The sequence below is a fragment of the Gopherus flavomarginatus genome, chromosome 10 (assembly GCF_025201925.1).
Source record: "Gopherus flavomarginatus isolate rGopFla2 chromosome 10, rGopFla2.mat.asm, whole genome shotgun sequence".
Taxonomy (NCBI): Eukaryota; Metazoa; Chordata; order Testudines; family Testudinidae; genus Gopherus; species Gopherus flavomarginatus.
This window is the reverse complement of record NC_066626.1, coordinates 72,478,138-72,491,116: the sequence shown is the minus strand read 5'-3', so window position 1 is coordinate 72,491,116 and position 12,979 is coordinate 72,478,138. Positions and strand designations below refer to the sequence as shown.

General features: G+C 39.8%; 1 protein-coding gene across 2 annotated transcripts in view; it reads left to right on the top strand.

Moving 5' to 3' along the window:
- SLC49A4 (solute carrier family 49 member 4) overlaps positions 1–12,979 on the top strand; it is a 136,600-nt gene that overhangs the window by 106,759 nt on the left and 16,862 nt on the right. For both annotated transcript variants that reach the window (XM_050917092.1, XM_050917093.1), the window contains one exon: positions 3,027–3,154. In XM_050917092.1, the coding sequence (XP_050773049.1) occupies positions 3,027–3,154 (128 nt within the window). The remainder of the gene's footprint in view (positions 1–3,026; positions 3,155–12,979) is intronic.

The window sequence follows — 12,979 nt, the reverse complement described above, 5'->3', positions numbered from 1 at the left end:
TTTTTAATAAATACAAAAGGTGCAAAAAATTTGAGTGCCCCTGCAAACTGTTTAATAGATCTTATTTAGTTTTGTATCCAGGTGCAAGTGTCTGAGCATAGGGTTTCTGCTTGCCCTATTTACTGAGACCTCCATCATTAACTCATTTGGGTTTATAGGACCCAACTTATCCTCTTGTTATACACAGCATGTTGTTCTTTATTACAATGACTTCATGTGATATTAGTATTGGGGATTTGAGAATAACCGGAAATTTTGTGAGTTTTTCCACAAAAATGGGTCCTAGCTCTTCAGTCTAGCTTGAATGAAATAAATACATATTTACGCTTGCACATAATCAAGCAAGTTGCCGTAAACTAATTGATCAATGCACCCTTAAGTCTAAATGCCACTGACTGGCAAGCAGCCATGTAAGTAAGGATGTGATTTTGTTCTGAGAGAGATCTGCTTTGGGGGAAAAAAATTAAATTTTCCTCTTATGTTTAGCTGCTGAAAAACACTATCTGAACTATCTTTTAAGTTTCCCTTGCAAATATACAAAGCAAGACTGTGTCACCATTGACTGAATTGTTTTGAATTATTATTATTATTATTCATTTTTATTTGAATTACTGTCGTGTTTAGGAACCCTAGTCATGGACCAGGTCCTCATAGTGCTGAGTGTTGTAAATACAGAACAAAAAGACAGTTCTTGCCCCAAAGAGCTTACAGTCAAAGTAATAAATGAGACAACAGGTGGATACAGCCTGACAAACACAGATGAGGGAAGTAGAAATAAACAGTGAGACACTACTTGCCAGCATGATAGGTTGCGTTCTCGGCATACCAACAGGCTAAATGTCCTCAAGCTTTTTCTAGGCATCACAGTGAACTAGGATTGTCAAGGAGGATAATGAGTTAGTTTTGCAGACGTTTACAGGGGGCTCTTCCAAATTCTCAGGGGGCAGTGTAGGAGAAAGTACAAAAAGACTTGTTTGAAAATTTAACAAGTGGGCTATAGACACTGGCATCATGGGCCAGTCAAAGGCGGGAGTCAGCATCTTGATAGCAAATGAAAGATGATTGGATGGGTAAGTGAACACAAGTAGTTTTGATTTAATCAAGAAAAGGGAACAAGTTAAGTGATGCAAAGAGAGGGGTGATACGGTCAAAGCACCAGGCTAGGACAATTATCTTTACAGCAGCTTTCTGCGTGGATATGAAGATTGCATTTATCAAGGCCAGAGAATAGGATGTTGCAGTAATTTCACCAGGCGATGAAAGTCTAGATCAGGGTTTTAGCTGTGGATGAATGGGAAAGGCCGTGTCTTACAGATCTTAGATAGAAAGAATCAGCAAGGTTTAGACATAGCCTGAATATGAGGACATAGAGGGAGGTCCAAGTTGAAGATGATACCTAAGTTATGGGCTTTAGTGACAGGAGGCGTGGTGGTATCCATAGTGATTGAGAAAAGAGGTAATGGGGAGAGCTTGATGGGGAAGATCAAGAGCTCCATTTTAGCCATGTTGAGCTTCATCTAGCAGCTAGATGTCTGCAAGGAGATGTCAGAGAATGGCAGCAAAGAGTTAATTTTTAAAATGTGTTATAATAGCAGAGATGATCCTGAGGATAACTGTGATCTGGCAAAAATACATAGGAGTCAAGCATAAGGAAGAGGTAGGGAGTGAGTGTAATGTTTTATGAGGTTTTGTATATTGGAGCTGTGAAGATACTTTTAAAACAGCAGAGAAATCTTGAATTGTGGTTGTGAGACTGTGTAAAGAAAGATTTCAAAGCAGAGGTTAAAGTTATTTTCCAGTTTTAGAGCATGGTGTTTGTTCAGATATTTAAAAATAATATGGTCCCTGCCCAAGAGGATTTACATTCTAAGAACTGCAAACAAGAATCCTTCCTGTATGCCAATGATCCTGAATTGATGAGGCAGACTTTTTTGAACTGCTGTGGACTCAAGTCAGGCTTCAGTTTAACCATGACAAAAATCACCATTATATATAACTCCTTCTAGCAGTTTCAGAATAAGGTGCAGTGGTCTTTTCTAATTTCTGGATTATATAGTGAGAATGTAAGAACATAAGAACGGTCATACCGGGTCAGACCAAAGGTCCATCTAGCCCAGTATCTGTTTACTGACAGTGGCCAATGCCAGGTGCCCCAGAGGGAGTGAAGCTAACAGGCAATGATCAAGCGATCTCTCCTGCCATCCATCTCCATCCTCTGATGAACAGAGGCTAGGGACACCATTCTTACCCTTCCTGGCTAATAGCCATTTATGGATTTAGCCACCATGAATTTATCCAGTTCCCTTTTAAACATTGTTATAGTCCCAGTCTTCACAACCTCTTCAGGTAAGGAGTTCCACAAGTTGACTGTGCGTTGTGTGAAGAACTTCCTTTATTTGTTTTAAACCTGCTACCTATTAATTTCATTTGGTGACCTCTAGTTCTTTTATTATGAAAATAAGTAAATAACTTTTCCTTATCCACTTTCGCAACATCACTCATGATTTTATATACCTCTATCATATCCCCCCTTAGTCTCCTCTTTTCCAAGCTGAAGAGGCCTAGCCTCTTTAATCTTTCCTCATATAGGACCCTCTCCAAACTCCTATTCATTTTAGTTGCCCTTTTCTGAACATTTTCTAGTGCTAGAATATCTTTTTTGAGGTGAGGAGATCACATCTGTACACAGTATTCGAGATGTGGGCATGCCATGGATTTATATAAGGGCAATAATATATTCTCAGTCTTATTCTCTATCCCCTTTTTAATGATTCCTAACATCTTGTTTGCTTTTTTGACCGCCTCTGCACACTGCGTGGACATCTTCAGAGAACTATCCACGATGACGCCAAGATCTTTTTTAACCTGACACGTTGTAGCTAAATTAGCCCCCATCATATTGTATGTATAGTTGGGGTTATTTTTTCCAATGTGCATCATTGTGTATTTATTTTACTGTAAAGTGTCATGCTTAAATAACTTGAAAAATAACATTTGAATTTATGAGATTTGTGCTTTTATTTCAGGTTTGCAGATTCTATCAGGGGCATGCTGAAACTTATACTACTGCTGCTGCTATTTGGTGCAACACTGGCATCCACCTGGTTCTCTCTCACCTGTCTTACTAGTGTCACTCACCTGCCTTTAACCACAGGTACCTAGAACAATGTAAAACCGTAAAAAGAGATGATTTTTATTGTTCTTTGGGTCTATTTTATAAACAACTGATATTGTAGGCAAATATTTGCCATCTTAATTAAACTATATTATGATTTGTTTTGAGAACCCAATCCTGATGATAAATACATTAAATATAATAATCTGAGTTTTCATCCGCTGATTTGTAATGATGGACAAAAAAAGGATTTGAAGCTTATTAAGTAAGAATGTCTTTGACCAGCTTTTAAAAGCATGATAAAAGAATTAAAAAATTTGTCTGGATTATAATAATTATGTTTTTAGAGTATTAAGTAGTACCTTTTTGGGGAATAGCTGTGGTTCTGAATAAAACAGTGATGGTATTATGAGTATATGGTAGTGGTGAATACATAGAGTTAAAATGGCAGCTTTGGGAACTTAGAATTCAAAAGATTAAATAAATTATTAAAAATTAACTAAAACCTTGAACTAATTAATCCAGTGGAACCTAAACTGTGTGGTGTTCCCCCGTTCTTCATCACAGGTGAAAAAATGGACTAGCAGTTTTTACTTTTTGTGCTTGTCTGTTCCATCATTACACACCTACAGAAAGGTAACTTTGTACAAAAATTTCGTTTTCTGAATTAATGCAGTGAGCCAGACTTATAAGTCTCCTGTCCCTGCCTACATACGAGAACAAAGCAGACTACTTTCTGTAGGTGAAATTAATTACATAGATGGTGATCTAAAACAGAACTGGTATATCAATTTTTCCTTACCAGCCTTTAGTTGGAGTCAGCACACTATGTAGGATCCTTGAGAAATAAAGCAGCCTCACCTTATCTTTGTTTACTCAACATACAGCTGCGGGACTGTAAAATGGAAGAAAAAAAAGTGAACCACTGAATTGTGTAAAAAAAAAAAAAAAAAAAAAACAAAACTTAAAATTAAACAGAACTTAAACTGACAGTTGTGTACTCTCAAGGAAAAACTACTAATGTTAGTGCTCTCCCACAATTACTCTGTTTAAAAATGAAATTAATAAAGATTTGGAAAGGAGTTTTTGTAGGCAAATGAAAAGATATAAAGAAACATGCGAGTACACAATAACTTCTAAAATGTTATTTTTTGTGGGCAGAATTGTCACAAGAAACAGTCAGTCAGTGATTGTCAGTGTGGCTTTTTTTGCGATTGACTAATGATTGCGAGACTGCAATGTGTTTATTGGAGAGCATGTCTTCTCTGGGACACTGGTAGGCTTTTGTAATTTGCAGGTGGATTCTTGTAACTGGAATGGGACTCGTGGTAAACTATCTTGATGGATAAACTGAAAGGAACCAGGTTAGTTTGAGGGGAAGGTAAAAATACAGAGAAACAGATTTAACAGCTTTTCTTAATTTTGGTCTGCTTTGTATCCACAAAGTGCATTAGTAATAATGACATTAACATAGCACTTTTCATCTTCAAAGTGCTTTACAAATATTGAATCTAATTTTGAATGAAGCATCAATGCATGAATATGATAGATCTCACCTCTCTGTATGTGCCTCTGGTTGAATTTTTGTGGGCAAAATATGTTGGCTTACACACACCAGGGATAGTGCATATATACATAGAAAATTACACAAGTGGAGGCCACATACAATCTGACTATCTCCAATCCTCACTGTACACCGGTGGGTTGGGGGGAGTATCTCCATTTCACGGATCAGGAAAAAGGCGAAAGTAAAATGTTTTTTTCCAAGGACCCAGGAGTTGTTAGAGTTGAAGCTATGATTATTATATTAAATCTCAGCCGTTATTATTTTTAAAGATTCATTACAAGTTTTTTTTGAAAGACCTGACTGATCAGTGCCCTTGCTTTTATATGGTATACTAAAGAAGGTGTCTTTAGCAACATAGTCTCAGTCATCATGCTGGGGTACTGGATCAGTGCTGAATCTGAGGTGAAAGATTACGACCACTGAGTCACCATCAGTACTATTTGTAGCAGAATTCCAGATTCCTTTTTTCTTAAAGGGATCTTCTGATCCTGGGCTGCAGGATTATTGTAAATCCTTCCTCTATGATCAGGTGCACTTGTGAGGTTTTTTGTTTTTTTAAGTCACGAGGAAGGTCACACTGTTTAACTTTTATAGCAAGAATTTTGATGTCTCTGTCTCTACCTTAGTTTTTGTCTTTCTGTGCCTTGTTTCCTTCCCACTTAAAGATGTTTCGCAAGTGTTACCTTATAACTCATGTTAAAATATATTGCGGGGTAGATAACCTATGGCATGCGTGCTGAAGGCGGCACGCAGGCTGATTTTCAGTGGCACTCACACTGCCCGGGTCCTGGCCACCAGTTCGGAGGGGCTCTGCATTTTAATTTAATTTTAAATGAATCTTCTTAAACATTTAAAAAACCTTATTTACTTTACATACAGCAATAGTTTAGTTATAGATTATAGACTTATTGAAAGAGACTTTCTAAAAACATTAAAATGTATTACTGACACGCGAAACCATAAATCAGAGTGAATAAATTAAGACTAGGCACACCACTTCTGAAAGGTTGCCGACCCCTGATATATTGAAAAGCATTTTGCCACTTCTGTGTAATTCATGGACTCTCCTAGAAACTTTCCGTGAATAAGATTGTTTGGATGATTTTTGGGCTGACCATTGTTGAATATCTAGTAGAGCTAAAAGGAGCTTGACAAAATTAGAGCCCAGTCTTCCAAGATGGTGAGCACCTCCCGTGAGGTGGAAAATTACTTCAACTCGCGATAACTTCAACAGTGTCCAGAGTAGACAGTAATGTTACTGTAGCACTTCAGTGCAATAAGCTTTCCTTTAAAAGTCTTTCTTACCTCATTCCTGTGTACAAGTACATATTTTAGGATTTGGCATGAAATCTCCTAAACCAGTGTGTAGTTAAAGGTTAGATTATTCTTTTTAATCTGATAGTTTAGAGCTCTCTTTAAAATAGATGTATTGTTATTGCCTTCATAATAAGCAGTTCTGTACATTTGTTTTTTTATAAAGTATCCAAATAAAACTACTCCTTTCCTATGGTAGATTTTCTATCTATTTTCTGTCTAAGTTCTTTTAATGTGCACATCACTGTAGTATCTGAACACCTTTTTGAGAAAACAAAACCTTGCCTTGAATAGCAGTTCTAGCTTTAATGAGTACTGGCAAATCTTTAAAAGGGGATTTTAAGGATTTAGGCCCTAATTTATATCTGCTTACACGATTTATTTTTCCTCTGTGGCCCAACTTCCCAATTTCTTTACTAGACAGGCATTTCTTTTTATAAGCAGCTCTTTTTTGTAAAAAAGTAATATAAAACATATGCAGTATGCCTGTTTGATGTAGGTCTTTGTATATTGAATACCAGTGATATATCTTTATAAAATACATTCTTATGGATGAAAATGCACAAGCTTTTTAAAGTACTAATGTATAGGGCTTCATGCAGATTATTCCTAAATGTAATGATGCAATATGCATATGACCTCTGCACTTCACAGTAAGTGGGAGAAACAGCACGTTTAAATTGATTTGGTTGAACTTTTTTGTTTAATTAAAAGTTTGAGGGTATAGAATATAACTGAGCCAAAGTATAGAAGATTGAATGCAGGCCACTGCCTAGTGGCACTTGGGCTTTGGGGAAGGATTGTGAGATGGCTATTTAATGTGGAAGCATCTCTGTGTGCTCAATCAATGGAGCAACAGTGACATTAGAGGTCAAGGATGTTGTTTGCACTTTTTTGTGTTTGGAAGATGAGCACTATTTATAGCTGAAACAATTTATCTTGGTATTTTTTGTAGCAATTACTGTGTAGTGCTTCACATCTTCAGGGTACTTTGGATTTATTAACTAATCTTCACAACACCACTGGGAAGCAAGTGCTATCATTCCTGTATTACTGTGAGGATTTTAAGGCTGAGAGATCTAGGTTCAAAATAATTTTTGCAGAAGCTAGCATAAATGTGCAGTGGTACCTGTAGAGGAGTTCTCTGCTCCCTACGCAGGTTTCTCCTCCAAGATTTGTGTGTTCACTTCCACTCCACTCCTTCCCAGAGAGCTTCAGTGGTGTCAAATTTCTTTTCCTGGGTGCCTCCTATGTCCATTAGTATATACAAACATCTTTCTCATAAGCCCTACATGCGCAAAAACACAAGCTTGATAGGTTGCAGCAACATCTTGAAACTGCCCAGATATCAGGATGAACTCATCTGATGCTGCTGGTCTGAGCAGTCAGGAGGGGAGCTGTTCCAAAAGGAAAGCCAGCTACTTGGATGAGGAAGCAAACCTCAATCAGAATATTATGGAGGATGAGCCAGGTACCTGTGGAAGGCTACTCCCATGAAAGGAATGCTATTCAGAAGGAGATGGTATATGTTTGGTAGTGTCTACAAGACTCAATGAGGTGAGTAGTCAGGACTGCTGAAGCAATCAAGAAGCGGTTAACTGAGTGATGTCTGGTGGCCTGTTTTTGAAAATTTAGGCCCAAGCTGCTTGGCCAATCCAACACCAGGGAATTGATGTCAGAGCTGGAGTTAAAACTCTGGAGCTCCTGGACTTCTGCTCAGTTCAGTAGACTAGTTCCTGGCATGTTTAAGGGGAAGTTGTTATTAGGTATGATTATTCTCCCTAAAGTGAAGTGGAAGAAAGAAGCCCTTAAGATCTGAGTAGAGGAACTGAGCAAATCTTTGTTGGCAATTTCAAAAGTCAGAAAATGTTTTTGGTCTAACAAAATGTTTTTTTGGTGATTTTTGGTCAAAATCTCAACTTTTTTATTTATTGTTTTTGCATTTTAAAAAATAAAGTAAAAGTAAATTTTACAACAAAAAGTTGGTTCATATAAAAAATGAAATGTTTCATACGGAAAACATCTAAATGAAACTTGTCAAATTTTTGGATTTTTTTAAATGAGCAGTTCAATGAAACTGACATGAATTTGTGAAACATTTTTCTGTCAATGAATCTGCATTTTTTGCTGATAAAAGATTTCAGTTGAAAAATTTCACCCACAGTGTCTAAACCAATTTTCCATCACCAGTATGTGTGGCAATTTTATAAATCTCTAGCTAAAATAGGGAGGAAGATGGTGTTAATATATTGAAAAAAGGGGTCAAAGCAATGTGGTGGTTTCCTGCATTTGCTTATAAAGTATTGACCTAATTCCTTTTAAATAAGCATGACGTGATCTAAAGAGATTTCCTACAAAATTGCTTAGAGACCTTTAACAATGATATTAAAAATCAATGACTAGTTCATGTTTTCTTTAATCAACAGTAGTTTATGTTCAGGCTGCTATTCAAAAGGCTTTTCTTCCTTGTATACAGCATGGCTTTTGCTTTCTGTCATTAGTGCGGGGATGTGGAGAGTTAAGATATTTTCAGCAGAATTGACATGAAAGCATATTTGGAAACATATATAAGAATGATAACTGATTACAATACAATTGAAGAAAGCTTGAATTTTCTTTTGATAAATTTTAATATGCATTATTTAAATTATACTAAGCTAAATTCTTCGTTGACTTCCAAAAACAGTTTTGTATACACACTGAACTCTAAAATAGTTGTTTCCATTGTCTGTGCTAGAATAGTGATGTCAAGGCTGATTCCGTACTCTGGCACTTTGAGTGCAGAAGAGGGGGCCCGCAAGGATTCTAAAAATTAATATTGGCCACTCCAGGCTTGTATTAAACTCCCAAGGCTACAGCTTTTCTCTGACCTTGGATGGGTAGATGCTGCCACCACCCAAGTGCAAAAAATCCGTTGGGACGCAGGAAGGCGCGCTTGGGAATTCCTCCTTGTGGGGTACCCTCAAGTCCTTTCACACACACACACACACCCCCCATCCAGGAAAGAGCTGAGAAAGAAAACAAAGGAAATCAGCTGTTGCCACCAGCTAATTAAACAACATACGCACATCTCTTAGGACTCAAAAATTCAATCTTGTTCTTAAAAAAGGTAACTTTTATTAAAAACAAAAAAAGAAGAAAATACATTTGGAACTTAATAACTTTCTTGAGGTCCAGCTTAAAGGTTACAAGCAAAACAAAAGCATTTGGGGGTTATCACAGAGGAGTCCACAAGCCAGTGAGAAATAAAAGAAATAATCCTAATCGCATCTTCCTAGACATTCCGTGATTTACTTAAATATCTCGGGTTTCACATAAGTAGTTCTAGGTGTGATCTGATGATTTCCATACCTGGCTTAAAGCTTCTTATAGCATTGCTGCTATGTGTCTCCTCTCTCCAGAGAACAACAGACACACACAGGGGAAAACGTTTCCCCAATTTTAAAAAGTTCTAGTCCTCTCATTGGCTCATTTGGTCTGATGCCCACTCCCTTCCTTTTACCTGTGGACTTGTTAATCCTTTACAGGTAAAGCAAGTAGAGAACAGTAACTAACTGGCTGGGTGGGTGTCCATAAAAGGGAGCTGCTCCTTCCCCCCCTTCATTTATCACATGTCCATTGTTAGTTTGCTTGTATAGAACTCATTACATTAATTAATGTAAAATGGGGTACTTTGACCCAAGATAACTATATAACATGGCACAATGCCAGTTTCAATATCTTGGGCTACGTTGTGTTGCTGAAAATACATGTGGATATAAATACTAACACTTTCTAAGAATTGGTATGTAATGCCAGTTGCATGTGACTCAGATTCAATGTTTTATGCAAAAAATATCAATACATTTCTAATATGTATCAGTATTTTCAACAGTATTTTAAGATGTTGAGGTCAGAATTTCCTTTTATAAAATCTGTATTCACACGGGGGCATGGAAGGTGGGAGGGATAGCTCAGTGGTTTGAGTATTGGCCTGCTAAACCTAGGGTTGTGAGTTCAATCCTTGAGGGGGCCATGTAGGGATCTGGGGCAAAAATCAGTACTTGGTCCTACTAGTGAAGGCAAGGGGCTGGACTCAATGACCTTTCAAGGTCCCTTCAAGTTCTAGGAGATTTGGTATATTTCCAATTATTATTTATTATTATCAGGCAGTCAGATTTCCATAGTAGTCCATTGTGTCAACAACTGAATTTAAGTTATGCAATATAATTAAAAATAAATGAATTAAAACTTTCAACAAGTAAGAACACATCTCTCTACCCAAATATAGACCATAATATTGAAGAAACAACCACAGCGAGAGAGGCTGGAAAATTATTTATGCACAAAGGGTAAAATAAGACAGTCATTTCTTTACCATAAATAGCACATATTTGATGTGACTAAAGCAGCATGGCCCAGTGGATGATAAAGTTGCTAGGGACTCTGTAGAATTAGATTTTTATTCCTGGCTTTGGCATTAACCTGTTATGGGACTTTGAGCAAATTATATCATCTCTCTGTCCCTTGTTTTTTCCTATCTGTAGTATTGGAGATAAAGACACTTGTCTTCCTTAAAGTAGTTTGAGATCTACAGATGAAAAGTGCTTTGTAAAGGTTAAGTTTATTATTATGATTATCAACAATAAAAAGCAAGTACAGCAGCAAATGTGTGGCAAAGTCAGTTTGGATCTGAAGTGAGGAACATTTCAAGAATATACCTATAAATGTAACAGATCTTAACTCATCAGTATGAAGCCTCCGTTATTTCATGATCTCTACTCTTTAGCTGAAGGATCACTTACCTGTTCATACAATTTGTAGCTCCTCAAAGTTTGTACTTCAGCTTTAACCACAAGTTTCACTTGCTTTTCTTTTGGGAAATGTTTGGAGCAAATCCAATTTGATCAGATTTCCAGTCACTTTCATAACTATATCGAGATATAAGAATTTGCCAAGCATACACTGGAATGAAAAACTGTGTATACTTGTTCATAAGCAGAATTTTTTTTGTAAAAAAGGGAAGCACCAGAGAAGGGGGTCGGCTTATGAACAGGGTATGGAGAGGGAGAGGTGGGACACAGCCCCTCCCCCCAACAGAGGGAGCAAGGAGAGGCAGCAGAGCCAGAAGGGAAGAGGCAGGGCTCTCCCCATCTTCGGAAGCAGCTGCAGCTCCGGCGCTGGCAGGCTGCAGCTATGCCGCTCGGCCCCGCCACCCAGAGCAGGCTGCGGCTGCGTCGCCTGGCCCGCCAGAGCCCACTGAGGCCATGCTACCTGGCCCAGCTCTCTGGAACATGCTGCAGCCATGCCGCCTGGTCTGGCCCACTCGAGCAGGCTGCTGCTGTGCCGCCCAGCCTGCCAGAACAGCTCCAGCAAGGCCTGAGACATCCTCCCCTGGCCCTCCCCAGATAAGGTGGGAAGGGATGAGATGGGGAGAGTGGAGGGGTCCCAGCCTAAGGATGGGGTCATGTGGGGGGTGGTCACAGGGGCTACTCCCCTGACCCCCAGCTCCCTCCTCCCCCAAATTTCCCCACCAGTTGCTATCCTGGCCCGTCAGGATAAGCAGCTGGCACACCAGGACACTTAGGGTATGTCTACATCTACAATTTTGCAGCGCTGGTTGTTACAGCTGTATTAGTACAGCTGTATAGGGCCAGCGCTGCAGAGTGGCCACACTTACAGCAACCAGCGCTGCAAGTGGTGTTAGATGTGGCCACACTGCAGCGCTGTTGGGGGGGTTCGGGGAACGCGAGAGCAAACCGGGAAAGGAGACCAGCTTCGCCGTGGTTTGCTCTCGCGTTCCCCGAACCACCCTGCAAACCGCAGGGAAGGAGACCTGCTTGCTCGGGGGTTCGGGGAACGAGAGAGCAAACCGGGAAAGGAGACCTGCTTCCCCGCGGTTTGCTCTCGCGTTCCCCGAACCCCCCTGCAAACCGCAGGGAAGGAGACCTGCTTGTTCGGGGAACGCGAGAGCAAACCGGGGAAGGAGACCAGCTTCGCCGCGGTTTGCTCTCGCGTTCCCCGAACCACCCTGCAAACCGCAGGGAAGGAGACCTGCTTGCTCGGGGGTTCGGGGAACGCGAGAGCAAACCGGGGAAGGAGACCAGCTTCGCCGCGGTTTGCTCTCGCGTTCCCCGAACCCCCCTGCAAACCTCAGGGAAGGAGACTTGCTTGCTCGGGGTTCGGGGAACGCGAGAGCAAGCCGGGGAAGGAGACCAGCTTGATTACCAGAGGCTTCCTCAGGTATGCTGGTATACTTGCTTATTCCACGGAGGTCAAGAAAAGCGCTGGTAAGTGTCTATACTTGATTACCAGCGCTGGATCACCAGCGCTGGATCCTCTACACCCGAGACAAAACGGGAGTACGGCCAGCGCTGCAAACAGGGAGTTGCAGCGCTGGTGGTGCCCTGCAGATGTGTACACCTCCTAAGTTGCAGCGCTGTAACCCCCTCACCAGCGCTGCAACTTTGTGATGTAGACAAGCCCTTAGTTTACTTGGGTTTACCTCCGTGCCTGCGGATGCTCGAGGTAAACAAACCATCTCGGCCCGCCAGTGGTTTATCCTGATGGCCCAGGAGCCAAAGTTTGCTGACTTCTGAATTATAGGGTCGGCTTATGAACGAGTCATAAAAATTTTCCATTTTTACTTATCCATCTTGGGGGGTCAGCCGATAAACAAATTGGCCTATGATTGAGTATATACAGCATATTAATGTTATAAATGTACTTAAAAGGGAAATCCTTCCTTTTTATCTTTGCTTCTGTTAAGCAAATTACAATAAGAGTTACATTGCTTCACAGTAGGTCACATTTCTTACAGAAAAGTTAAAGCTGGTACTTCCCTTATGGTTCTTATCCTTGCTCATGATAGGAATGAAGGTATAAGAAAGTTTTGCTGTTCTACTTTAACAAACTGATTAAAGCTGTGGCAGGATCGGATTTTGGAGCAGAATTTCTCTCATTCAGTACATTTTCAGAGTTCAGTAAAATTGACAAAACAGACA